General features: G+C 46.4%; 1 protein-coding gene across 1 annotated transcript in view; it reads left to right on the top strand.

The window, feature by feature from the left end:
- EPHB1 (EPH receptor B1) overlaps positions 1-26,183 on the top strand; it is a 378,786-nt gene that overhangs the window by 302,131 nt on the left and 50,472 nt on the right. The window contains exons 11-12 of the mRNA XM_047100394.1: positions 4,363-4,485; positions 18,102-18,349. Of these exons, the coding sequence (XP_046956350.1) occupies positions 4,363-4,485; positions 18,102-18,349 (371 nt within the window). The remainder of the gene's footprint in view (positions 1-4,362; positions 4,486-18,101; positions 18,350-26,183) is intronic.

Raw genomic sequence — 26,183 nt, forward strand, 5'->3', positions numbered from 1 at the left:
CTAACTCTTTAGATACACCCCATACATCTGCCAGCATCCCCAGACTTTGTCCCAGCCTGATCTACTGATGTAGGGTATCTAATAATCGCCAGGAGTTTTCTTCTGCTTCGAGGACCGCTCTGTACCATGTAAGAAGGCTCTGCATAGTGGCTAAGTCATTTCTTCTCAGACTTAAGTGCCTAAAGCATTGGTTTGTGGGTAAGATTTGGCTCATCTTCTGGGACTATGGTCTTTTAAAGCTTGAGGCAGTCCAGGCTGCAACCCACACCTATAGCATAAATGGGCTTTGAGGTCCAAGAACAAACATATCTGCAAATTGGTTCTTTAATAGAAACTAGTGAATTAGAAGAACATAAAATTGAAGATTTTTTTTCTTTCTCAAGACACTAGGAATCAGAAGTTTAGATCTGTACATACTACTTTTGTGTCAAAGGTATGTAACCTATGTTAAAAATGAGAAAATAATTGGTAACTATAAACTATTATAATTATATAATATTTGCAGTAATAATGTGAAACACTGTACAGGGCATTATAAAATACCTTACATTATGAGCTATATTGCATCTGATATTATTATTACTACCACTGATAATATTTCCCCAACACTCATAATCTGCGAACAATTTCTGAGCCCCGTCTCCAAATGTTTGGCTGTGCCTGACTCCGCAGCTGACTTGAATTCCTTGTTCACTGTCTGGTGATTCATTGCACTAAATACCATTTTCCTGATAATTAAAAACTGCTCACTGGCAAGTGGGAGCAGGAACAGGCTGATGCAGGATTTATGCAGAAACACAAAATGAGCCACAAGACAAATGACCTGTTCTGCCTAGCTAAAGGCACTTTTTTTTTCTCATCATCTTCGGGGACTTGAGAAAGCCTAGCGGTAATGCCAGAGAGAGGTCTGCAGAGATGTGTTATTCCAGGATGAGGCACGGAAGCCATTATGTGCACGTGCTCAGTAGAATCACTTTCCCGGTTTCCTACACTGGATCCCTACCCCTGCCAGAGGAGTTAGGCCAGGACCCTCTGCTAGGTCAGCCCTCTCAGACCCTCATCAGAGGAGAAGCACCTGAGTCTAAGCCACTTGATGATAGGCTTTTGTTTTCAGTTTCCCTTCCTCAATGTAACAATGGTATCTTCAGGTTCAGGGAAAACAAGTACTAATTCCTTTATGCAGAACTTCACAGTGACGTCGCATCACCCCTCCTGGGCCTCTCCGTGCAGCCTCCTCAGCTTTCTGTCAGGAGCTTCAGTGACTGTCAGAACCTCTGGCCCCACAATAGCTGTGACCTCACGAGCACATGTCCTCTGACCCCCACGTACACGTTTCTTAATTCTACAAGGTAGCAACCTCTCCTTGTGAGTAAATTGCACCAATCATTGAAGTATGAACTTTCTCCCACCTTGGTGCACCTAGTTGCCTATTCCTGGCCTAAAGAATGCTGGCACCATCAGGACGTGAACCGTTCCCTTCTGGGAGTAGGTCCTTCCCAGAACTGATTGGGGCTAATATCTGCAAAGCTCATTAACTCCGGATCCTTTCTCATTCATCCTTATAGATGTCTGTACTTGCAAACCGTTCATTACTGCACATTCTAGATTGTTTAATTAGTCTTTGTGGAAGAGTTCCTGTAGGAAAGCTTAGCATACATCGTTTAAAAGCCCTTGATCTAAAATAACAAGGTAGTTATTCTTAAAGTAACTAATACAACTCTAAGTGCCTTACATCCTCCACTGCCCACCCCCCCTTCCTCTTCCTACCTCCCCAAACACTTCCTAGAACCATTTATTGATAATAATCCTGAGTAAGTCAGTCTGAGCCCTTCCCGTAAACATCAGGCACTGTGCTAAGGTATTTCATTTGCAGTGTGTTCTTTAATATCACAGTCACCATGGGAGGGATGTGCTGTTTCTTCCACTTGCAAAGGAGAACATTATTCTAAGAGGGGTATGTGGATTTGCTGCTTTATGCCAGACTAGTAAGAGGTTTTAGGATTCTGTCCTCACCTATAGGCCCCAGCATCTGGGCTCCTGACCTCCTCTCCTCTCAGCATAGCACAGGATTTGGGAAAAGTTGCAGGTTGTTGACACTGACCTGCTGTCTGCTTTGCATTCTGAGTGGGTCTGTTGTTGTCTCACCTCCTGCCCTCACCCCTTCAGTTCACACTGGCCAACTTCCACGTGCAGCATCTGTGTGTCTTCGCCTAAAAGCTCTCTGGCCATGGAGCCTCCCTGCCCACCTGCACAGCAGGCCAATCAGCTCCCACTGAAGGCTGATGGGAAATGTGTGGTAATACCATGGCTCCTTCCATCCAGGTGGGCCAACTCTGAAGCATGTGATCACCCATACCAACTCCTAGAGCTTTCCAGGGGGGCTTAAGTCTGCTTCAGTTACCCACGGTGGGAAGTGGCTTGAGAAGACACTTTTTATAAGCTGCCTTCCTTGCCCGCTCTTGCCCCATTCATCTACAAGTGCTGCTTGGGATCATCTTTCAGATAAGCCACACGGCTTTCAGAGCCTTTTCTCAAGGGTTGCTTCTGGAGGAACCCAAAGTGCGACTACCTGGAGATGCTGATCTGGCTTTGTTAGACCCTTTCAGTCTGGTTTCAGTCATTCTTGGTCCTCACCTGTTCGTCAGAGCAAATGAGAGATGAGCCCCCACTCTATTTTCCTGTAACTCCACTGTTAGCAAAATAGAACACCAGCCTCGCTCTCACTCGCTCTCCCCCCCGCCCAACACACACACACATTCCCTAGGGATTACAACATTCCATATAAAGGTGAGGATCTCTCTGTTTGCTTTGTCCAAATTTCAGTGGGTAGATTCCAAAGTCCATGTTGTCATGTTTCCAAGGAACATTCTAGGATGGCGTTGACCATCCTAAAGCAAGCCATCTAGCATGCTAGGAGTGATTTTATTTAATGACGCCTATAACCCATTTTTCCAAAAGAGCAGTTCTTCTGAGCATGGAACCTGGCTGTCTCTGACTTAAAAAACAAATCCCCCTTCACTTCTCTGCTGCATCTTCCTTCTCCCTCTGGGCTGTACTGTAGCACTTCGAGTCCTTGCCTGAATTGTGACCAAAGCAGCATGAACTTGGGGGAGCTGTAGACTCATCAGAAAGATAAGTGAAAGATGTCAAAACTAGCCTCTTCGTTTAGGGCTGAGAGTCAGCAGAGATGAGCCGCAGTGAGGCTTGCGGTGCTCACGGTATCTGGGGAACTGCCTCAGCCTTGGGTCCCAGCCGCGGGAGCTTGGCATTTCTGCTTTTTGAGGCCTGCCTGCCCTGCTGACTTGACCCTTCCACCGGCAACGTTGGCCGGCAGGGAGAGCACCCACTCTTCACAAGGATGCCATGCCAGACCATGTTGTTTAGCTTTCAAAGCCCTCTCCTGCCCAGCACACTAGCACCAAGAAAGCAGTTTCTATACTTGGCCTCATGACACATCAGGCATACCGAAAATTGCGTTGTGCGTGAATCCATTTGTTTCTTGGGTTCTGTTGCCTTTTTTGTCCCCTTTCCTCCACTTTTTGAATGTATTTTTTCTGTAGTGACAGTTCTCTGTTTCGTCCCCATGCATGCCTATTTATCTTGCCAGTGTAAACATCACTGACAAAGTCTATATTCCTTTTTGTATTTCTCATTCTCCATTTTACTCGTTTTTCGTACTCCAGTGTGTCTGAGGCATGGGCGTTCATGACCATTTTTCTTTCATTCCACCTCACTTTTTTCTATGTAGACTTTGCTCTTTTCTCTATCAGTATTTTCTGAGCTTTTCTTTTCACATTTTCTCTTCTGGTATTCTGTCTGGATACTTCTATCTTGAAATGTTTCTAATAGCAATTTCTCCTTTTTCTTCTTCTTCTTCTTCTTTTTTTAATCCATCCTCATCCCTCTTCCAGCCGTGGCCACAGCCGTCAGTTATAACCTTAACGGTGGCCTCCACTCAGAAGAGTTGTCAAGTTGATAAATATTGATATCTACCCTACCATTTTACCACCACTCTTCTGCTAATGCATTTGGTTGGCATCAATCAGTTTCTTTGCCTTCTGTGAGCGCTCAGTGTGGGAGCTGGTCCCGATCTGTCACTTATAAGTAATCTGCTCCACATTTCATCAAGAGCTCAAAAAGAGAAGAAAATATGGAGGAGAAGTAGAGGACGGAGAACCAAGCTAGTGTGGCCCAGAGGGAAGGGAGATGGGAAGGCCCAGCAAGGCAAAGAGAGGCAGTCTGGTATGTAGGGGGGACGCCCCCCCGCCCCAGCCGTACTCTTACTGCTGGGGATAGCAGCCAGGACTTACTGACCACCATGTCCTCTTTGGGATGTTAACCCTGCTTATCTCCTCTAATAAGGCTCCCCAGGGATGAAGATCTACATTGACCCCTTCACTTACGAGGACCCCAATGAAGCTGTCCGGGAGTTTGCCAAGGAGATTGATGTATCTTTTGTGAAAATCGAAGAGGTCATCGGAGCAGGTATGGCTCTCCCCTCCCCTCTTTTCTGTTCTCTTGGTGTCCAAACATCTGCTTCCCACCTTTCTAGGTGTTCTCTTTCAGCATAAAAAAATCATCCCGTTGGGAGAAGAGTTTCTAACTTCTCTCTCCCCAGAAGATGAGTCTGAACCATCTACATTGTGTGTCTAGGGATCTTTGGGGAACCTTGAAGATGGTGGCCCAGCTTGGTTGGTGTTGCAGAGAATTCAGCTGTAGTTTTGAAAGATTCAGACAGACATAGCTCCAGAAATGGACCACCAAATACACCAAAAGAGAGAGAGCTAGGGTACACAGTTGAGAAGACTTTGAAAGAAACAAAATGTGTTTAGAAGCTGGACAGAGTGCCTCACTGACAATATCTCCATGGCTCTGGATCAAGATTTCCCCCCAAACTTTCAGTTCTCCTTTTCCTGCATACATGCATTTTGGAAGCAGACCATGATGAATTGAAGAGGGCCCACTATTTCCAGAAGAAAACCCACCCGTAACTATTTCCTACAAAAGATATATAATATGAATAGTAACCCAAGACAAGTTCTACTTCGAAGAAACATGCGTGCTCTCATCCATCTCACTACATTGGACTAGAAATCCAGCCCAGCAGAGAACTAACTGCCTGAGCTGCTGTCAGGAGATCCTACCTAAAGACTGATATAGAATTTTCATCTTTCCTTAATGGATCAGTAGTTGAGTCAATTTGACAATGGACTCAGCCTTATTAATGTGAATGAGTAAAATATCATCACTTTATAAGTAATTTCTTTTACTGGCTCCTCTGCTGCCTGTTTTGAATTGTCTTAAAATATGTGTTTGCTTTGTGTCCTCTTTCCTACTTTTATTTTCTTCTACAGCATTCTTTATCTTTCCTTTGTCTTCAATTCTTGTTAGCCGTTGTTCGAGCTCTCTTCACTCATACACTGTAGTCTTCTTTTTAGTTCCTGTGTTTAGGAGTGCTTCACTCATATCAGTATTTGGAGAGTCATGGAGTTGCCTCTACCTGTAACATTTAACTCGATAAAATGTGCTTAGTCTAAGTCTTACAGACAGCCACTTTGGATATTATCTTTAGGGGGAAAGTCACTATCCTTCCGTTCACTGCCTCTCTTAATGCACTGAGGGGTCAAAAAGCCATCTGTGAAATTGGAAGTCACATTTGAAAGCTTGCCCCATTAGGCTACCATTTTCATGCTCTGGATTCCCTCTTAAAGAGCTCTACCTTCATGGCATCTCTGTGGTGGCTGCTGGGACTGTCCCTGTCAGGACACACCTTTCTTCTCTCACCAACCCCTCAGGAGTTCCAGCCGGCTGGCCATAATCTGATCCACATGAGTCTATACATATTTCCCATTGACTTTCATTAAATATGTTACTGAACCACGACTTTCACTTCTGTGCAGATAATTTTCTCTTCCTCCTTAGAAGCTGACATATTTAAGGATCATGCCTTGGAAGGCTGGATACCAGATAAATTGGATTACTCCCAGAGGCTCAGATTTCTCCAGTGAACTTGAAAGAGTGTTGGGGAGGCATGCTTACAGTCCCACACCCTGTTTGCCCACATTATTAATTGTTGTTATGTCGTGTGGTAATGGTGCTAGTGATTTTAATGTTGTTACTTATGTCATGTGCTTAGAGCAACGTGTTCTGGACTGTGTTTCACCCCAGAGAGCACACATCAGCCCCCTCCCACCTTTGTCAGAGGAAGAGTAAAGAGCCTTCTCACTTTATGACCCTGCCAGGGAGTGACAATTTGGGGTGAGCTCACCAACTGCTGGATGCCTATAAAGGGACAATCGATGGCCCTGCTCCATCCTTCACTTGCCATTTTTGTAGAGCCTGTGCTGCTGCTACCGTGTTTGTGCATCCTCCTCCGAGAAGGTCAGCCCTCTCTGTGGCTCACGTGGTAGTGGGGAGGGATCGGTACACTTAGCGGTTTATAAGATGCCCAGCGGCACGGGGTAGAGACCTGTGCCCAGTCCGCTGCTGCCTACTCTCTACCAGACACTCATCTCCTCCCGATCCAGAAATTCCAGAGCTAATCCCTGTGGATATTAATCCACTATGTGTAACTCGATGCAGTTTTAACAGAAGAGACTCCTAGCTGGAATCAATCCTCACTCCCCAGTTCTTTTTCTCCTCTCTCTCCACTCTTGCTTCCCCCAAACCCTGCCTCACGGAGACTCACTTCACTTTGTGCTAAAAGAGCTGGTATGAAGGTCAAGTTAAAAAGAAAAGAATTTTGTAAGGTAATATTTATACAGTGTTATTGGCAATATTGCTCTTAGCCTCCTGGCTGATTGGGAGCACAGGGCAAAAACTGGGTTGCAAAATGGTAACAAAACATGAAAAGAAGACTCAGAAGTCATTTGTCCTTTTGCTGGTGTACTCCTTCCTTCCCTCCCTCAACAAGCTTTTACTGAATACTTCTTGCATACTGCATGTGGGATTCCGGAGATGGACAGACAGCAACCCCACCCCACTTCAGTGGTCTGACAGTCTTGGTGGGAGATATGCCGGTAACGTGTTCACTGTATCACGCCATCCACAACACAGGCATGTGCAAAGTGTTGGGCCACCAAGGAGTCATGGTCAGCTCCTTGTTCTGGGAGTGGGTGTGGGCATCAGGAAGGCGTCGCAAAGGAGTTAACCTTTGGCCTGAGCTTTCAAGGATGAAAACTAGTAGAAAAAGCAAATTTTTGTGACACTCATTAGAGAATGAGACAGTGACAGAAGAGGAAAATTGCATGATTTAAGAGAAATGAATATGACCTTCTAGCAGTAGGATGTTGGAGCTAGCTGGCACCAGCTCACAAGAGCCAATTGTGTACATCTCTTTCCAGCCCCATGTTCAATGACACATGTTGGTAGGTTGACATCTGCCACGGTAGGAATTTTTACACAGTAGGAATTGGCAGATGCTACAAATGGGAGGTCTTTGTTTCTTTGCTTTCTGGAGAACTAGTAGTTGAACACTTACTGGCACACCCCAGCCTTCCAAAGTGTGCAAGGTTATTGCAAAGAGGATGCAGAGGAACCCTCCTATGCCTGCTGAGTATAGAGCCAGAGGAGAAGGTCATGATTATTGCAGGAGGGATTAAGTTTAGAGTTCAAGAAGATCCTCATTCATTGAACATTGATTCTGTGCCTGGGACCATTGTGGATGCTGAAAAATACACAGATGCCTCACAATCCTTGCCCTGTAGTGGTGATTGTCCAACATACACACAGTGCCACTCCATAAGAGGAGGGTAGGCAATTGACAGCTAAGATGAGCAGCCCAGAGAATACATAGTCTTGGAGATGGGAGGCTTAATGGCAGGAGAGAATCCAAGGAAGAGAAACCTTAGGGACCCTTAAAGATATGAAAGCTTTGCATGGGCTGATACTCTATGTGGCACTTCCTGAGAACACAAAAGAGAGAAGGCTAACAGGGAGGCTTTTCCTGAGGGTAAGCATTGAGCATTGAGTCTGGAGAATCAGCCTGAGACCCAGAGATCCAGAGGCTGCGGTATGGATTTTATCCTGTAGAAAATGGTGACGTCTTGTAGGCATCTGAGCAGGCTGGGCGACAGGAATGAGATTCTGGGGAGACAAATCTGATAGATGCTGTGTTTGGACTGGCCTGGAATGGGTGACGGGGAGGGGTGGGTGAGGCCTCGGAGGCATGGAGACTTTTATGGGGCTTTGCTTGGAAATGTGGAGTGGGTTTGAGATGGCTACTGCTGGGATGGAGGTGGTAGGGAAAGCTCTGCTCGAGGAACTAAATGGATCTAAACCAGAATGTATCCAAACATGGTGAATGGAGCTGATGGGGGAGACACAACAGGGAGGTTGTGGCCAGAAATGAGGGGCATTGAGTTAAAGCCCTTGAAGGGAGAGGAAGGCTGCCAGGCCCTGGGGGGTGTGGGGTGGCAGTTGTGCATGTGAATGAAGGCCAGTAAAGTCTAGAAACTGTGAGGCTGAAGAATTGCAGCAGCTTCCCATGTTTCTTCTCAACTTTTGAGGATGTTGGATGAAGGGATAACAAGGGGCACCTGGGTGGCTCAGCCGGTTAAGCATCCAACTCTTGGTTCTGGCTCAGGTCATCATCTTATGGTTCATGAGCTCAAGCCCACATCAGGCTCCGTGCTGACAGTGCAGAGCCTGCTTGGAATTCTCCTCCTCTCTGCCCCTTCCCTGCTCACTCTGTCTCTCAAAATAAATAAACTTTAAAAAAAATTTTTTAAAAGAGTTACACAAGAGTAACTGTGAGCCAGGTGTGATGGCATCCAGGAAGACCGAGCAATAATGAACTTATTAACCATTATGCAATTATCTGCCTGTCTCTCATCATCAGGCTCAAAGTTCCAATGACGACAGGGCAATCTCAGGATTTTTTTATTCCTGCGCCTGGCCTGGTGTGGCACTCAGGTGCTCAATCAAATATTATTTGCATATGGTTCAATGAAAGTAGGTCCTTGTGGGGAGAATATAGTGGGGAGGAAAATTTGGAGAACTGGACAGAGCTTGGGAGAATGGAGAGAGCCTAGAAGGAAGTGAAGGGTCTTAAGTCACTTGGTGCTCTCGAAATGACCCAGTGGGATAATGGCTGGCCTTCCTCTTCCCCTTCAGGTAATGGACATTATTGGTCTGTTTAGAGAGGGCAGAAGGCCTTCTGGTTAGGAGAATATTAGCAATTAGGAGAACTGGAGAATATTAGCAATTTGTGACCATGAATCTGACTCATAGGAACCATCTCACAGGTCAGCTCCAAGGCATTGGTTAGTTCTGACCAGTTTGATCTGTAGATTCGCCCAAAACATAAAGCAGGGTTGCCATGAATAATTAGGCCCCTCAGCATGAATGTCACTCTGGGTTGTGCAGTGTGTAACCCGTGTAACTGTATGCAGCAGCCCTGATCATGATTTTCAAGTGCATGAAAATGTAGGTAGAGGTGTCACTAGAGGGTGGCTTCCAGAGGAAAATATGGCAATTGTATTTTATTAATAAATCTCCTCCTCTGACTCCAGCAGCTGCCAATTCAGCATTTCCACAGATGGCTTATTGTGAGAGAGCGGCAGATTTGTGGGGAGAGGGCTGGGTGAGGAAGGCTGGGGAGGAGGATCTCTGATGTGCACAGATTGGGAATGGGGCCAGCAAGGCCCACCAGTTCTCTCTTTCAAGAAGAGATGGGTTTCTTGGAGATATTTTGGTAGAAAGGCCACCAGCCAGCCTGATTCCCCTGGGCTCATTTGAAGTGAGGGTGGGCAGCATGAGGGTGGCCTCATACTGGATAGGAGTCATGACAGGAAGGGTTTCCAGAAAAGCAAATCAAGTAGATGTCTTGAGTAATTATAATTAAGACAGCTGGCATATATTGAACACGCACTGTGGACATACTTTATGAAAACATTGTCTCACTTCCTCCCATAATGTGACTTAGGGTGTGTCAGTGAGTGTGCGTGTGTGTGGGCACGTGTGTGTGTTTAAACTGGTAAGGAAATCAATATTCAAAGGATAGCTCCCCAAAGGTTGCGCTGCCAGCTGAGTGAATGATAGAGCAAGAATTGAAACCCAGACACGGCTGATCGAGGTCTGGTGAATGAAACCCCCACATACCTATGCTTTGGTTACTGTTCTGGAAAAGAGCAGTTAAATATGCAGTGACATTACTTCTGATGGTAAACTCTGGGAGCTTAGAGTAGGCAAGCCTCCTTGCTGATAATGATGATACTATCCTAGAACTCAGATTGCCCATAGGGTAGGCGACCTCCTCTTCTAGAATGATTCGGTAATCTCCCTTAAGAAGGACAAGGACGAGGACCAAGATAGCTAGCATTTTCAATGATAGGTGCTTGCTTACCTATTGAAAACAGTAAGTCATCTGTAGGTAGGCAGGAGTCTAATGACTGCAAACAGCTACAAGAAAAGAGAACGTCTGCTTGCTCTCACCCTGTAGGTATTAAGTATTGTGGACACCACGGGCAACTTCCATCTCATCTGCTGGCTCCAGTAGCCTGGTAACGGGGATCTGGGGAGCTCTGCTGGAAAGGAGGAATGGGGCTGCCATCAATAAGGAATGTCTGTCCTGGGTGCAGGGTTAGAAGGTAGCAGAATGCCTGACACGCTTTTACTATCCCTGGTTTAGCCATAACCTACTTACCTTGCACAGGCTAGTGTGATAAAGCTGGCTGGAAATCATACTTTAAAACCTAGTTTGAATTTATTCTTTAAAAGTTCCTTTTCTGGTGGAAGCTTGAATTAGTAACTAGAAGCTCTGCTTTCCTTTTTTTCCCCCAAGGCAGTTTGTGACTTCAAAATACTGCTAAAAAAAAGAGAGAGAGAGAGAGAGAGTGCAATTGTGTGTGTAGATTCGCACTGCACATAGCCAACAGCTACCGCCTCAAATACCTGCTGGCAGGTTGGATGTTTCATTTTCAAAAATTGAAAATTCTTTCCTTCTGATTTTATATATAATAGTTGAGGCATTTAATGCTGCTGAACTACTTTTTCTCTCTTCCTCATTTTGTCAAGGAAAGTAGGAGAGAGGAACTGGCAAGGGGCTGAAAACTTGTAGGGAATAATTTCCGTAGCTGTCTGGAGGACAATCGCAGGAAGTGGCTAAATTACCCTCAGCTGACAGCCTTGAGGGCAGTGGTTCTCAAACTTGAGCCAGGCGTCAGAATCACCTTGGAGGCATATCAACACTCCTGTCACAGGGCCCCACCTGGTGAGCTTCGGATCCACTAGATCCACGTGGGGCTTGAGAATCTGTATTTTCTAACAAGTTCCCAGGTGAGGCTGACGCTGTGAGGCAGAAACCACGCCTTGAGAACCACTGCCGGCCAAGAGCCACTGGCCCCCAAACTGGCCTGACGCTGGAGCGAGGTCCTGGCCAGAGGGAGGATTGGCTGTAGTAGAGGCTCCAAGGTCAGCCTCAAAGATGCTTGCCAAAGTCCAGCCAGACCAAGATGAGGCTGGCTGCAGTTACTGTCAGTAAAGGATCTACATAGAGAGAATCAGCCATAACCAGTATGCAGTCATTTGCTACAAACATCTATTTTAAATATAATGTTAATGCTTGATTGGTCGAGAATATTTTTAGGTGTTATGAATTTCTATCAGAAATTGAAAAATGTATGGCCGTGGTTTGAAGCTCATGTAAAAGGAAGCTCTTTGGTGCTCAGATCATGGCAAATCAAAGCATCACAGACAGCAAGTTCTGGCCCTAATTACAGGAAAGTGTCGAGAAGCGACAATGGTTTTTTTTGTTTTGTTTTAATTTTTTTTTCAACGTTTTTATTTATTTTTGGGACAGAGAGAGACAGAGCATGAACGGGGGAGGGGCAGAGAGAGAGGGAGACACAGAATCGGAAACAGGCTCCAGGCTCCGAGCCATCAGCCCAGAGCCCGACGCGGGGCTCGAACTCACGGACCGCGAGATCGTGACCTGGCTGAAGTCGGACGCTTAACCGACTGCGCCACCCAGGCGCCCCGCGACAATGGTTTCTTGAGAATGGTGTATGAACCTGACGTCAAAGATCAAGGTGACAGGATCTCTCAGATTATAAGCCATACAAGGCCTCAGTTTTCTGTTACTAATAACGGCAATATGCCCATCGACTCCCACTCCCCATGAGGCTGTGGCCGTGCCAGAGAGCCAGAGCCCTCACGCTTTAGCATGCTAGACTCGCCTGGGGACACTGTCTATACCCCGATACCTGGCAACGGGACTCCCCCACTACTCCTGGCAGAAAGCCCTGCTTTACCTTGGCTGCCACTTGTTTGCAGAAACGTGCTCCTCCTCCTTTTTTCTTCCAGAGCCCACCCCCACGTACCACCCACCTCATGCCCCTATCCCTGGCTTGTCTTAAATCGCCACCCACATGTGTCACCCACAGTTTGTAGTTGACAAAACACTTTCTCAGAGACTCAACACCCTGTTAGGAAGCTGCGGTGGTCGACCCTTCCTTTTTATGGTTTATAAAGCCAAGACAGCTGGAGAAGTGAAGTGCCCCAAGTGGGGTGGCAGGGCTGGTGTAGACACGAGCTGCTTCTTCCACTCCCTGCCAGAGTTCCCCTCCCAGCACTGGGGCCACTTAATGACAGGGTGAAGCACAGCTTCCGAGAGAGAGATTGAGAGAGAGAGAGAGGGAGGACTGTGGATTAAGTGGCTTCCTTTGCAGTTGGTACTTTGAAAACCTCTGGGCTTGGAGAATATGAAGTCATTTCTTTGCCACACAGGAAAGGAGCTATTTTTACAGAATCACTGTGAGGTCACTGCTTCCCAGTGACTGCAGAGCAGATTCCTTAGAGCAGTGGCACCTCTACCGCCATAGTGACTGACTACAAAGCCCATCTCTCCCTACCCAAGGAGAGCACGTTTTTTTAACATCTACATTTTTTTAAGAGCAGTTTTAGGTTCATAGTAAAACTGACCGGAAGGTACAGAGATTTCCCATATGTCCCTTGCTCTGCACATGCACAGCATGTCGCCCATTATCAACATCCCCCACCAGAGTGGTACATTTATTGACAAACCTACACTGACACATCACCATCACCCGAAGTCCATGGTTTACATGAGGGCCCATTCTTTTTTTTTTTTCAACGTTTTTTTTTTTTTTTTTTTTTTTTTTTTATTTTTGGGACAGAGAGAGACAGAGCATGAACGGGGGAGGGGCAGAGAGAGAGGGAGACACAGAATCAGAAACAGGCTCCAGGCTCTGAGCCATCAGCCCAGAGCCCGACGCGGGGCTCGAACTCACGGACCGCGAGATCGTGACCTGGCTGAAGTCGGACGCTTAACCGACTGCGCCACCCAGGCGCCCCCATGAGGGCCCATTCTTGGTGTCGTCATACATTCTACGGGTTTGGACAAATGTATAATGACACCTATCTACCATTATAGTTTCAGACAGAGTGGTTTCACTACCCCAAAAATCCTCTTAGGAGACCCCATTTTTATTTTATAATTCTAAAAAATCTATATGAAGGGCGCTTGGGTGGCTCAGTTGGTTGAGCATCCAACTCTTGATTTTGGCTCTTGATCTCATGACTCGTGAGCCCCCAGCTGGGATCTGCACCGATGGCACAGAGCCTGCTTAGGATTCTCTCTTTTCCTCACTCTCTTCTCCTCCCTGCCTCTCTCTCTCTCTCTCACACTCGCTCTCAAAGAAATTAAAAAAAAAAAGCAATTAAAAAAAAAACTGTATGATGAAACCCCTACAGAGGATACAACTTAAAGCTCAAGTATTAGAAACACTGCACTTGAAAACCGGTCAGCCACAAAGATTAAGCAATGAAATAACATATGTCAGTTAAGAAAGTCACAGGAGCCACGCTGTTCTGTGTAGCTAGCACTTGCCAAAGCCACACTTTCATTGGTTTCTTCCCTCTTGTGTTTCCACCCCTGTGTATAAAGCCCGCGCTCTGTGGCAGGCGCTGTGCTGTAAGAGTCAGCCCATATACCAGCACTGCTTTCTGAGGGACCCAGAGGTGCAATGATGAATCCCAGATATCCCAGGGCCTCTGGCAGCTCCCTAATCCACCTGAAATATGCTGGGGTGCTTTAGACCCATGGTGCCGCACCTGGCTGCACATCAGAGCTGCCTGGACAGCACCGTGTTCAGAAGGGCCCGCACTTAGTTTAATGCTATGCTGTCACAGGCTTGAAATCCTTCATAATTTCCAAACAAGGAGTCCCACGGTCTCATTTTGCACCTCGGTCTGACCCACAGATTATTGTAACTGATCCTGCGGGCAGCTTTTAAGTATGTTCAGGTGACTCCAGTGGGTGGCCAACTTTGGGAAACACTGGTGTGGGAGAGAAGTCCTTACCTGGGGTGTCCCTTGTGTGTTGTAGGGGACATCAGATTCACCTGGAGCCCTTCCTCAAACTCTGCACACTGATGTAGAAATTGATGGATATTCTGATTCCTAAATATTCTGACCCCACCCGATTCCAGGCAGGAAGTTCCAGCAAATGTGACATCTGTCTGTGAGACAGTCCCACTGTGTTTGCAATTCCCTGCGTGTGAGTTGCTGTGACAGGGACTACACATGAACTGTTAGGACCTGCACAGTTGGAGCACGGTGGCCCCTCAGTTGTGACTTCATACAGCTGTGTTCCCTGTGGCACTGCTAATCGAGCACACCTGTAGAGAGGCAGTGTGGCTCTGTAGAGAGGCCAGAAGCACGATGGGCATGGACGGCAACCCTGGCTCTGACTCATAGCTATGGGGTTTGGGCGTATTTTTCTTGTGCCCCAGTTTCCCTATTAGTAAAATGAGCATCATAGTACCCAGCTCATGAGGGTGCTATGAAGATTAAGTGAGATATGACCTGTAAAGAGCCTAGCACATTGCCTGGCACATAGTAGGTGGTCAGTAGACATTGGTGTCCTATCTTCTCTAAGACAAAATGTTACCATATCTGTCCCCTCAACTCCTAAACTGTCCTTTTACTAAAAGAAAATGTAACTCATTATTATAACAACAAGGAAGAAATACTAACCGATATTCTTCAGTTGGCATACTTATCAAATATGCAATTTGTATTCATCTAGTTCATGGTTATTCAATATTTGCTAGGTCAAGGTGTCAGAAGGATGGTTTGTATATGTACATATTCACAAACAGATATATTATAGATTATACATATATACACATACACATATATATGCATACATGTAGACGCGTGTATGCATGTATACAAATATATACACATGCACATATAGTATACATACATATGTACATATACATACACACGCATATATGATAGGACCCTGTTGTGCAGTACTTTAAAAAAAATGTTACTCAGTTCAGGGCTCCTGGGTGGCTCAGTCGGTTTAAGTGTCTGACCTCAGCTCAGGTCATGATCTCGCAGTTTGAGGGTCTGAGCCCCGCATTGGGCTCTGTGCTCACAGCTCAGAGCCTAGAGCCTGCTTCGGATTCTGTGTCTCCTTCTTTCTCTGCCCCTCCCCCACTCACGCTCTGTCTTTCAAAAATAAACATTAAAAAAATTAAAAATAAATAAATATTTTAAAGATAAAAATTTAAAATAATGTTACTCAGTTGACCAACAAAAGTAATGCTTATTGTAACAATTCAAACATCAAAGTAACATAAAAGTAAGTAAATTAAATTGCCTAGCTTTACTTCCCACTCCTACTCCACCCTTGTAGGGCAACCATTTTTAAAAATACCTGTAATTTGAAGTTTAAATACATCTTACATGGATTTTGTCCCTTGTTTTTCTCTTGCACCCATACACACACACTCCATTTGGGTACATACCACATTCCCATTCCGTAACTTTCTTCATTTAACAATATAATATGGACACCTTTGAAGTCCATGCATATGACCCCTCTACTGGTTTTCAGCAGCTCATGGCATCCCGCAGGATGAATACACCACTTTCCAACCATTCCCTGGTGATGGGCATACAGCGTTTCGCTGTAGAAGAGGCTACAGTAAACAATCTTTTCTAAAAATTTAAATACTGGCACTTCTACTTATTTCGGATAGAGCAGAGATAGAGTCTCCAGCAGGTTATGACCCAAGAGCAGACAAGGCAAAAGCCGAACAAGTAATAAGAAGCATGCCCCCCCCCCCCCGCCGCCTTTCACTGGCATGCCTACCACATCCCAGGCACTTCAGTGGGCACTACAAGCTGTGAACGTGAATGAGACTCAGTCTGACTTGAAGCAGTTTGTTCACCAAGGCAGCATTGGGTTAAATGTCAAAACCAGGGTCCCACATGATATATGTCCACAGTGAAATCATCCTAATGGTGCTTAAGCCAACCTCCACTCCAGCCCTAGATTCTAACAAGTCCCACTGACTCTGGAGTTCTGTATGAAAAGCCCTTTTGTGCAGTTTCCTTCCAATTACATTTGTAGTAGAAAACAAAAGAACTCCCAACTAAATCGCAGAGGAGATGTTAACTTCCTTTTCTAATTCGGCCAGTAGTTTATCCGCTCAGTTTGCTCCCTCGTTTTCTTCCAGAAGCTAAAGGTGAAAGAGAAAGGTTCCCCCCCCCCGCCCCCCACAGAAAGACCCTGTGTCTCCTGTCAGGCCTTTGACACATTTCAGCGATACACTTACAAGTAGATAACTAAACAGGAAGTTACAAAACCAGGCTAAGTCGTAGAATAACTTTTGAAAGCACATTTAACAGGATTCAACAGATTTTTTAAAGCAGCTATGAAATAGTGTCACCAGAATTGTTTTTACTCGGTGATTTTTACTGCACAAATGTTTAAATGCTGTGGCACCCGTGGAGATGTGCGGCTCGTGTTTGCTTGGAGGAATCACTGACTGTTTAGCTGCCACCCTTCAGCTGCAGCGCCTTCAGGACCTGCCTCAGCTTCCCTGCAGCCCCCACCAGTGACTGAGCATGGAGGGAGGCTAGAGCCCAGGCCTTCCTGGAATGGGTGCTCTTGACTGTGGAGCTCCCCAGGGGAGGGGGAAGCTGACAGGTCTGCCTCAGCCAGCTCTGCATTGCGATCTGAGCTCTCCTTGTCCATTCCTGCTTCCTCCTTTCTTTTCATAATGTCAGGCCTGCCTTGTGATCTGGGACTCTGGCCAATCTTGTTTCCTCCCCTTCTATCCTGCACAGCATCTGCTAACTTCCCACCTCACTTCTCAGTGTCTGCGTTCTGGGGCATCCAATCAACACAGAAGCTTCCAGGGCAATGTAGGAACATAAATGTTTTACATCTCATTCAAAGAGCCAAAGAGCATGAACATATCCCCCAGCCCCTGGATGTTCTTTCACCAGGCTCTGCTAAAAATGAATTATGATCTGCCAAAGTGAAACTGACCATTTCATTTTCATTATTCAGGTTGGACACAAAAACCAAACATGAAGAAAAACAAACTCATATATACTCTGAAATTCCACTTTATTTTTTATTTTTTTATTTTTTTAAGTTTATTTATTTTTTTGAGAGAGACAGGGAGACAGAGCATGAGTGGGAAAGGGGCAGAGACAGAGGGAGACACAGAATCTGAAGCAGGCTCCAAGCTCCCATCTGTCAGCACAGCCCCACACAGGGCTCGAACCCATATACTGTGAGATCATGACCTGAGCCGAAGTTGGATGCTTAACCGATTGAGCCACCCAGGCACCCCATGAAATTCCACTTTAGTTACCTAAACTCTTTCTAGGAACTGAGGCAAGGAACATATTTTGGTATAACTTCAGTGTTTTCTATGAACTGAGTGTGGCTAGGACATCATAGTTAAAATGAAAGGACAGGGGTGCCTGGGTGGTTCAGTCGGTTGAGCGTCCAACTTCGGCTCAGGTCATGAGCTCACGGCATATGGGTTCGAGCCCTGTGTGGGGCTGTGCTGGGAGCCTGGAGCCTGCTTCGGATTCTGTCTCCCTCTCTCTCTGCCCCTCCCCCACTCATGCTCTCTTTCTCCTTCAAAAATAAACATAAAAAAATTTTTTTTTAATAAAAAAATAAAATAAAATGAAAGGACGCTATTTCCATCTCTGTCACTTTAATTGCAGTTCCACTTGGAGCATCATTGTTCCTGATAAGCTGCCTCCCCTTGTGCTTTCACGGACTGAGAAGGAAATGAGTAATGATTGTATTCTCGTTGCAGGGGAGTTTGGAGAGGTATACAAGGGGCGTCTGAAACTTCCGGGCAAGAGGGAAATCTATGTGGCCATCAAGACGTTGAAGGCCGGGTACTCGGAGAAGCAGCGTCGGGACTTCCTGAGCGAAGCAAGCATCATGGGCCAGTTTGACCATCCCAACATCATCCGCCTGGAAGGCGTGGTCACCAAGAGTCGGCCTGTCATGATCATCACAGAGTTCATGGAGAACGGCGCTTTGGATTCTTTCCTCAGGGTAAGGGCAGCCCAGGGGTGTGGATGATGTTAGCACAATTGACTGCTGGGGAGAAGTGTCTGCATGAGGATAGGCTGCCACTTAGGAATCGCCTGATGAAATGTGGGTGGGCGTTGGAGATGTTAGCGAGGTTGACAGATTTGTTCCTAAAAGGATAGAACAAAGAGGAGCCTGTGGACCCCTTGGTAGGAGGATAGCGTGGAGTAGGGCCTCGATAAATACTCGTTGGATGAATACGAATGAATAGGGAGGCAGGTGAAGAATGGCCATCGGCATCTGCATGAATCACGGAGATTGAAGAGACTTCAGCTGCTACGCTGCCCTGTGTGATTCACACAGACGCCAGTGGCCATCTCTGCCTTTTCTCCAGCGCGGCCACCCTCCCCGCCTGCTCCCTTCATTTGCAGCTCAGAGATAAAGCAGGCTGCCCTTTTCTGATGCCTGGGCCACCCGCCCTCTGAAGGGGCACTTCTGGGCATGAAAGGAATAGACAGTGTCACGAGCATTCACAAGTCTTTTCTGGGCTTGATGAGGAAGTATGACTTCAAGCTACAGCAGAGGTGGGGGTACCTCGAGGCCGCCGGCTGCAAGATCTGTAAGTGATCGTTGTCAGAATGTGCTCACATGGAACCACGCTGGAACCGCTTTCATTTCTATGGGACATCACAGAGTTACTCAGGGTGGGAGTGAGGGAGAACAGACATGATGCTAATGCCTGGGGAGTGGCAGCTGACTGGGCATAGGCCAGCGAGCAAGTCCTGCCTTGGACCAAAGCCTCAGCTGGGGACTGCTGGGGGCCCTGAGAGCAGAGAGTATGTGGGCAGCATCACAATGGAGCTGGGCCTTCTGAGCAAGGACTTCAGGGTAATACCAACTGGCAGGCTGTACATGTCACCAAAGCTACCAAACAGTAGCTGTGGCTGCAGATTAAAGTATCATTCATACACTTGGTCTTGAAATATTCATGGGGTGAGTGCTATGGTCACGCCCCGTACTGGGTGCTGGGCCTATAGGGATGGAAGAGACATTGCTCTAATGCTATGTAACAGATCACTAACTTCCGTGGCTTAGCACAATTTATTTTGTTCATGAGTCTGCAATCTGGGCAGGGCTCGTTGGGGATATCTCTGTTCCATGTGGTATCAGCTGGGGCACTTCAAGATCTGGGGCCTAGAATCATCCAAAGCCTCACTCACTCCTCTGTCTGACAGTTGATGTTGGGTGTCAGCTGGCATCTCTCCAGGTGGCCTGCTTGGGCTTCCTCACAGCAAGCTGGGTCCCAAGAATTAACATCCCATGAGATGAAGGCAGAAGCTGGTCCGCTTTTGGAACCTAGCTTCAAGTCCCACAGCACCCTTCAACTACTGTGATATGACCCCCAGGTTCAAGGGGAGGAAATGTGCCCCACATCTTGATGGGGAACAGCACCATGGTGTCGTCTTATACATAAGGGATGGGAGGTCCTGTTGTGCCCACCTGAGAGACCACAACCTGCCACAGAGGTCCCTGCTCTGAGGACCTTGGTGCCCAAAGCATCCAGCAATCATCCACTTAGATTCTGCTTTTTGTTTCTGTGTGTGGCGTAAAGAAGTATTGTAAGCCAAGAAGAACTGAAATCTTCCTGGGGAAACCCGGGAAGGCTTCAAGGAGGAGAGAGAATTATCTGATTGTAGAATGAGGAACCCACAGGCAGACAGGGGAGCAGGCAGGTATGATGGAACAATTGAGCAGTGTATTCAAAGTCCAGAGCCAGCATGGCCTATCTGGTAACCTTTCAGCAGCTGGTGGTGGCTCCAAAGTTCAGAAGCAGGGCTTGGGGACTGCGGTGTGAAAGGGTAGCCAGGCGACCTGTCTAGAAGCTGCATTTGCACATACTGAAGCTACCTTGGCAGGGCAAACACACACTTTTGCCTCCTCTGGGTTATTAGGCAATAGTAGCTTATTTTTGGAGGAGGGAATGGGGGGGTAAATGATGAGGTGGATGTACTTTGCCTGGTACAGGCTCCTTGAGGGTATGGGTTATGCCTTTTATTTTGAAACCCCCAGTGCCCAACACAGTGATCACCTGGTGAATGCTATTTGGATTAAAAAACAAAACAAAACAAAACAAAAAAAACATGAAAAACCATTTCTGGCACAAAAAGGTTTGGGAGTGACAGGGGAAATGTAGTCATCTTGAGCGTCCATGGACTCTTATTCTTGTGGCCAGACCTCTCATGTCAGAGTCAGGAAGAGACCATGCTTTCCTGGGGGCATTCATTCGTGATCAGGGATCTTCTTGTGAAGACAGCCAAATAAATGTGAATAGAAGGCCATGTTAGGAGAAAAAGGATTTTCTGGAACCAGCCTCCAGACCTTTTTAGGAGTCATTTATTTCCTACAAGTGACCTGATTGTACTTCACAGAGTCACAACATGATTTGAAGACTGTGATCAGACTTTCTCCCTGGAACATGCAGGGGAACAAGGAGATTCATTTCTCCGGAGGCTACAGAAAATCAAAACCCCACACAGATGCTCCACACAGGGCTATTTCCATGTGAGGCCCAGGACATGGGGGCATGGTAGACACCAGTATTTGTCACGATGATGAGGCCTGGGCGGTGGGAGAAGAGCCAGGGGCAAGAGAGGAACACAGGGAGGCAGAGGAGAAAGGATGGCAAGTAAGGGACGGCCAGAGCAGGCAGCGCAAGGAGGAGAGGGAAATGAAGCGTTTCTGACTCCTCGCACGGCATGGAGGCAGGTAATCTATAAATCTAATTTCAGCCTTACTACCAAACCCTGGAGCATAGCAACATTAATTGATGTATCTGCTGCTTGGTAAAATTGAAAAGTAGGTCATCAGTTCAGTTCTGCAGGGTCCATCTTTAGGGAAGTAGTATAATTTTAGGATCACCATTCAGAGAATAAAGGAAAAGAGTTAGTCCTCAATTTGTGCAACTGCCCCTACCCCGACACACACACGCCAAACTGGCCATGGCCGTTTACACTGGGCATGGTGGCTTTGGGGAGTGGCTGCAGCTCCAGCTCTGGGTCAGCGTCTGGGCGGCTGTGGCCACTGGGGATCCAATGGGCACACTGGCTTCTCACAGCCCACCCACTGCTCCTCTCCCATTGCAGGACTTAGAGTCTTTCACCTTCTGAAAGGATTAGAAACACTGTTATTTTCTAACCACACATTCAATAGGTTCAGTATTATTCATTTTTTAAATGTCTATGCCATGGATTATGTAGCATGCAAATCCATTATTTAATATATCCTTGTTGGCACTGGTGTCTCTTGCATAATCTTAGGAATGGTCCCTGAAGCCCTCCTCAATGTCCTGTGCCATAGCCAAAAAGGTCAACATGCTCTGTAAGGCCTTCTTGCCTAGCCTGACCTTGTAGTTGCTGCTGGGTCATCTACAGACAGTCATAACTGAAAGACTCTTGGAAGTGACTGAGCAATGTCAAATTCAGACATTTCTTATCAGGGAGGCTCATTCATGGGCTGGAGCCCATGACCATAACCCAGAGATCGGGAAGAGAATACCAGATTGGACATCCCGAGACCTAGGTTCTGCTTTGTGCTCCACCATGAGTCACCGGTGGCCTTGAGCAAATCTGTTAACTCAGTTTCCCAATCTATAATCTAAAGGCATTGGAATTGAATGATCTTGAAAGGTAGGGCTCTTACAGTTAAAAAAAAAAAAAAATCTATGATTCATTCTCTTCAAACAAATCAAATAAGGGTTTCATTTCCTGAAGTGGATTTGTCAATGAAAGTTGAAATACCTAAATCCTTCCTGCCTAATAAAAGGGCCAGCAAGTGGCTTCAGTGAATTTGCCAAAAAGCAATTTCAGCAGAAAGCACTTCATGAAAGGAAGAAAGTTTAAATCACTTCACTGTACTGTATTTTTACCATGTGATCACCGTGGAGCCTGATCCTTTCCAAAGTCAGTGAGAGAACTGGGCTTTTTCTGTCTTGTACATCTTTGTATGCTGATGTTCCTGTCTTTGGAAGTTCTTCTTGGGGAGTTAGACCAATGAACCGAACCTAAAACAGTTGAATGTGTCAGGGAATCTTAATAGGTTTGTGTCTTTAAGTTTCACCAGGATTATGAACTCAACAGGTACAATCCTGTCTTATGAAATGTGATTACCCTGCAGGTTCTAAAGAAAATATGTTGCCATTACAAAGTCCATATTCCATGGAAAAGACCCTGGACAGGAGTTTAAAGATTCAAATAAGAGTAGCATATTTCAGGCACACATGTCTCTACTTTCTTTTTCTATGACCATGGCAGACATCATTAATCAATCATGTCACTTTTTGCTGCAAAACTTCTACACAGCCGCCTTCTCCACACAACATTTGAGGAAGGCGTTACCAGTTGATCACAGATGGAATGTCAGTGCAGAAGTAATTTGCCATCCTGGACTTGGATTCTTGTTATAAGTCAAAGCCACACAGAATGATTTAAAGCTGATCACTTAAACTCTCTGGACTTCCTTTATCTTCTCTGAAAAGCAATAAACTATTGCCTGCCTTGCACAAAGGAGGATCAAAACACATTCTATCAAGAATGACTTGCCATTCAAAAGTCAAGAAATAGAAAAAATCATGTTAGTTAATTAATTGATCCAAACTTCAGGCCTGCATCATTAGGCCTCGGTCATCCACTGCTACAGTTGGGGTGTGGGTGTTGGGTTTTTTTTTTTTACTGCAGCTGCCAACCTGTAGAGCTCAGAATGCCCTGTGAGCGAGGTTCTCCTATGGCAGGGATCCTAGGATGTGTCCCTAGCATACCAGGAAGCTGCGAGGAACCTGTAGTCCTGGCCCCCGGTGTCCTCAGACTCTCTCACCAGGCTCTGGGAGAGCTGATTTGTGAGACATTATGGCTTGGCTGATAATACCAGCAGTTGTTGCTGTCTTAGTATTCACTAGCACCGAGCTAAGCCCTTTCATGTATACTGTCTCATTTAACCTCACCAAAATCCTATGAAGAATGGACGCTATGTTCTTATTTTACAGATGTGGGAATGATGGCTCTGCAAGTTAAATGACATGCCCAAGGGCACACAGCCAGTGAGCGGCAGAGCCTGGGTCCAGGCCAGGTCTGTCTGTCTCCAAAGCCTGGACTTTTTTTTTTTTTTAATGTTTATTATTCATTTATTTTTGAGAGAAAGAGAGCACAAGCAGAGGAAGGGCAAAGAGAGAGAGGGAGACACAGAATCCGAAGCAGGTTCTAGGCTCTGAGCTGTCAGCACAGAGCCCAACCTGGGACTCAAACCACAAACCGTGAGATCATGACCTGAGCTGAAGTCAGATGCTTAACTGACTGAGCCACCCAGGCTCCCCAAAAGCCTGGACTTTTAACCACTTCTTGGCCTTTGTTGACCCCAGAACCTATAACGGTGACTGACCTAAATATTAAAACAAATCAGATGGTAAAGCTGTTCCATGAAGGCTTCAGTGATTTAAAGTAGAAACAGACCTATTGCTGTGCATTCTTCCAACATTTCTCTTCCCAGAGCTGTTTACAACCACCACCGATCCCCTCCCCAGAATCTATCTACAAGCCAGCTTCTTTTGGGAGACATTCATTTTTAACCACATTGTTGTCTACACTTACAGAGAGGAAGTAACAAACTGAATTGGAAAAATGTGACCCTTGTGACTTGCAGCTGAGATACATTTTCCAACATACAGAAGTTGCATGACAACTTTCTGGGGAGGCAGGTCCCTAGAGACCTACTTAGAGAAAATGAATGGTGTTCGCAAAAGCCTGGCTAACTTCTCGAGGAGGTGTTGATTGAAGTTCATTAGCAAGGAGGAGGATTCGTATCACTCACAGCACATCCAGCTCTCGCAGATGGGCACCATGTGCTGAACAACAGTCAGGGTTTCCAAAAAGCAGATCTGCACTTCCTTTTGGAGTTGGTTAGAAGAAAATATTGCAGGGAAAGCATTCCAGGCAGGGTGGGAGGTGGTTAAGGTTTGAGTTAGAAACAGCCTGGAGCTTGGGGTGTGTCAATCCCAGTGTGTTTGGGGGTTCTCTTCTGGGAGGCATCTCAGGAAGGTGTGGAGGGAGCGTCAGTTTGCTCACTCTGATTGATCAAGGGGCGTAGCCCTAGAATACAGACCTGGGCTTGCAGTCTCGCAGAAGGAAGTCTTCAACATTCACACTATCATGGTTAGACTGTTTGATTGGTGGGGTTTTCTCTAATACACAGGGTAGTTTTTCAATGGCTGTTTTGTTTTTCCATATTTATTTTTGCATGGAAAATGCTTTTGTAGGAGTGCATGCATAGATGCTGTGTCTCACACACACTTAAGTGAGGTAGTGCATGTGACTGTGTTGTATATCACCTCACATGCAGTAGGTGCTCAGTAAATGGGAGCTGTGCACGTTTATGCGTGCTGTTTCACAGGAGGGAGCTGGGGAGTGGCTGCCTTGCCCAGGGTCTGTGTCCAGCAGTAACTTAGACTAGACCCAGGGTGTTCCACCTCCTTTCACCTCTCCCCCAGTCAAAGCCTCTCAATGCCTGGGCCAAGCTCTACTTAACAGAATACTACTTATCGTCCTTCGGCGGAGCAGCTGGGGCTGGACTAGAAGAGAAAATGTGTTATTGGCAGCAAAGCACAGGGTCCTCTGATGTAACCAGTGTGTGCAGAAGCCAAGACCCAAGGGCTTTGGGGAGGCAGGAGGAAGGTTGATACATTCACTGAGGTCTGTCGCCAAACCTTGAAGGAGAGCATCCACCCAGGAAACAGTGAGCCCACCGGTGACTGGAGAGGGGCAGCACTGCAGCTTGGCTCCCATTCGCTAAGAGGGTCAATGCCATACGTTGTGTGTGTGTTTCTCCTGCCACTAATCCCTTTGAGGTGCATATGGCTATCCCAGTGTCAAGGTTGACAGCTCTGGTAGGACCCAAGGAAGACACCTTAAGCATTTAATTCTGGAAACAGGGAGAGATGTAGTAGTCACTAATGGAGCACATGTTTATTGAGCCTTTTCTATTTAAAGTTCTTAGCACTGGGAGTACAATGGTAACCACAGGAGAGAGGGTCTTGTCTTCAGAGAGCCAAGCAGCAGAGGCAGATGGATAGGTGTTACACATACACACCTAAAACTTGTGATATGCTAAGAAGAAGAATAAGAGCATTCATAAAAGACAAGAAGATAGTAAGAAAGTGCTAGTCATATTTGGAGGAGGGTAGTAGTTATAGAGACATTCTCTCTGAAAAAGGGACACTTAGTGGAGACCTTAAGGGCAGGTAAGTGTTGATTGTGAGGAAGAGCAGAGGGGACGGCAGGTGTAGGGGCCATAAGGAAGGAAGACCTTGGCTTGGGAAAGGACTGAGAGGTCACCAGTCACTGTGGCTGACAGGTGAGGTGGTGGCTGATCCCCTGGGGTCCCGTGGACCATGAGGAGGAGTTTGGAGCTTTTCCCTAATGCAATGAATGGGAAGCTGTTATAGAGCTTGAAGCCAGGGAGTGGCATGGCCTGATTTATGTCTTGCAAAACTGGTTCTAGCTGCTGTGTAGAGAATGGATTGGGAAGAGGCAGGTGTGGGGAGGCTGTTACAGGTGATGGATGATGGTGACTTGGTTAGAATGGAGGCAGTAGATATGGAGAGGCGTGGATGGCTTTGGGATGTATTTTGGAGATAGAATCAACAGGGTTGGCAAGGAGAGAGCAGAGCATTCAAGGAGAGGGATGGGGAAGGGGGGGGGAGGGAGAAGGACACAGTGAGCAGCGTGGCCAGTCACAGACAGAGGCTGACAAGCAGCAGGGCCGTGGTCCTGTGGCTTCTGTTTAACCACTGAAGCCCATCTTGATCCCAATG

The sequence above is a fragment of the Lynx rufus genome, unplaced genomic scaffold (genome assembly GCF_022079265.1).
Source record: "Lynx rufus isolate CCGP_SWC_20201006 ecotype Redwood Valley unplaced genomic scaffold, mLynRuf1.p SCAF_5, whole genome shotgun sequence".
Classification (NCBI taxonomy): Eukaryota; Metazoa; Chordata; class Mammalia; order Carnivora; family Felidae; genus Lynx; species Lynx rufus.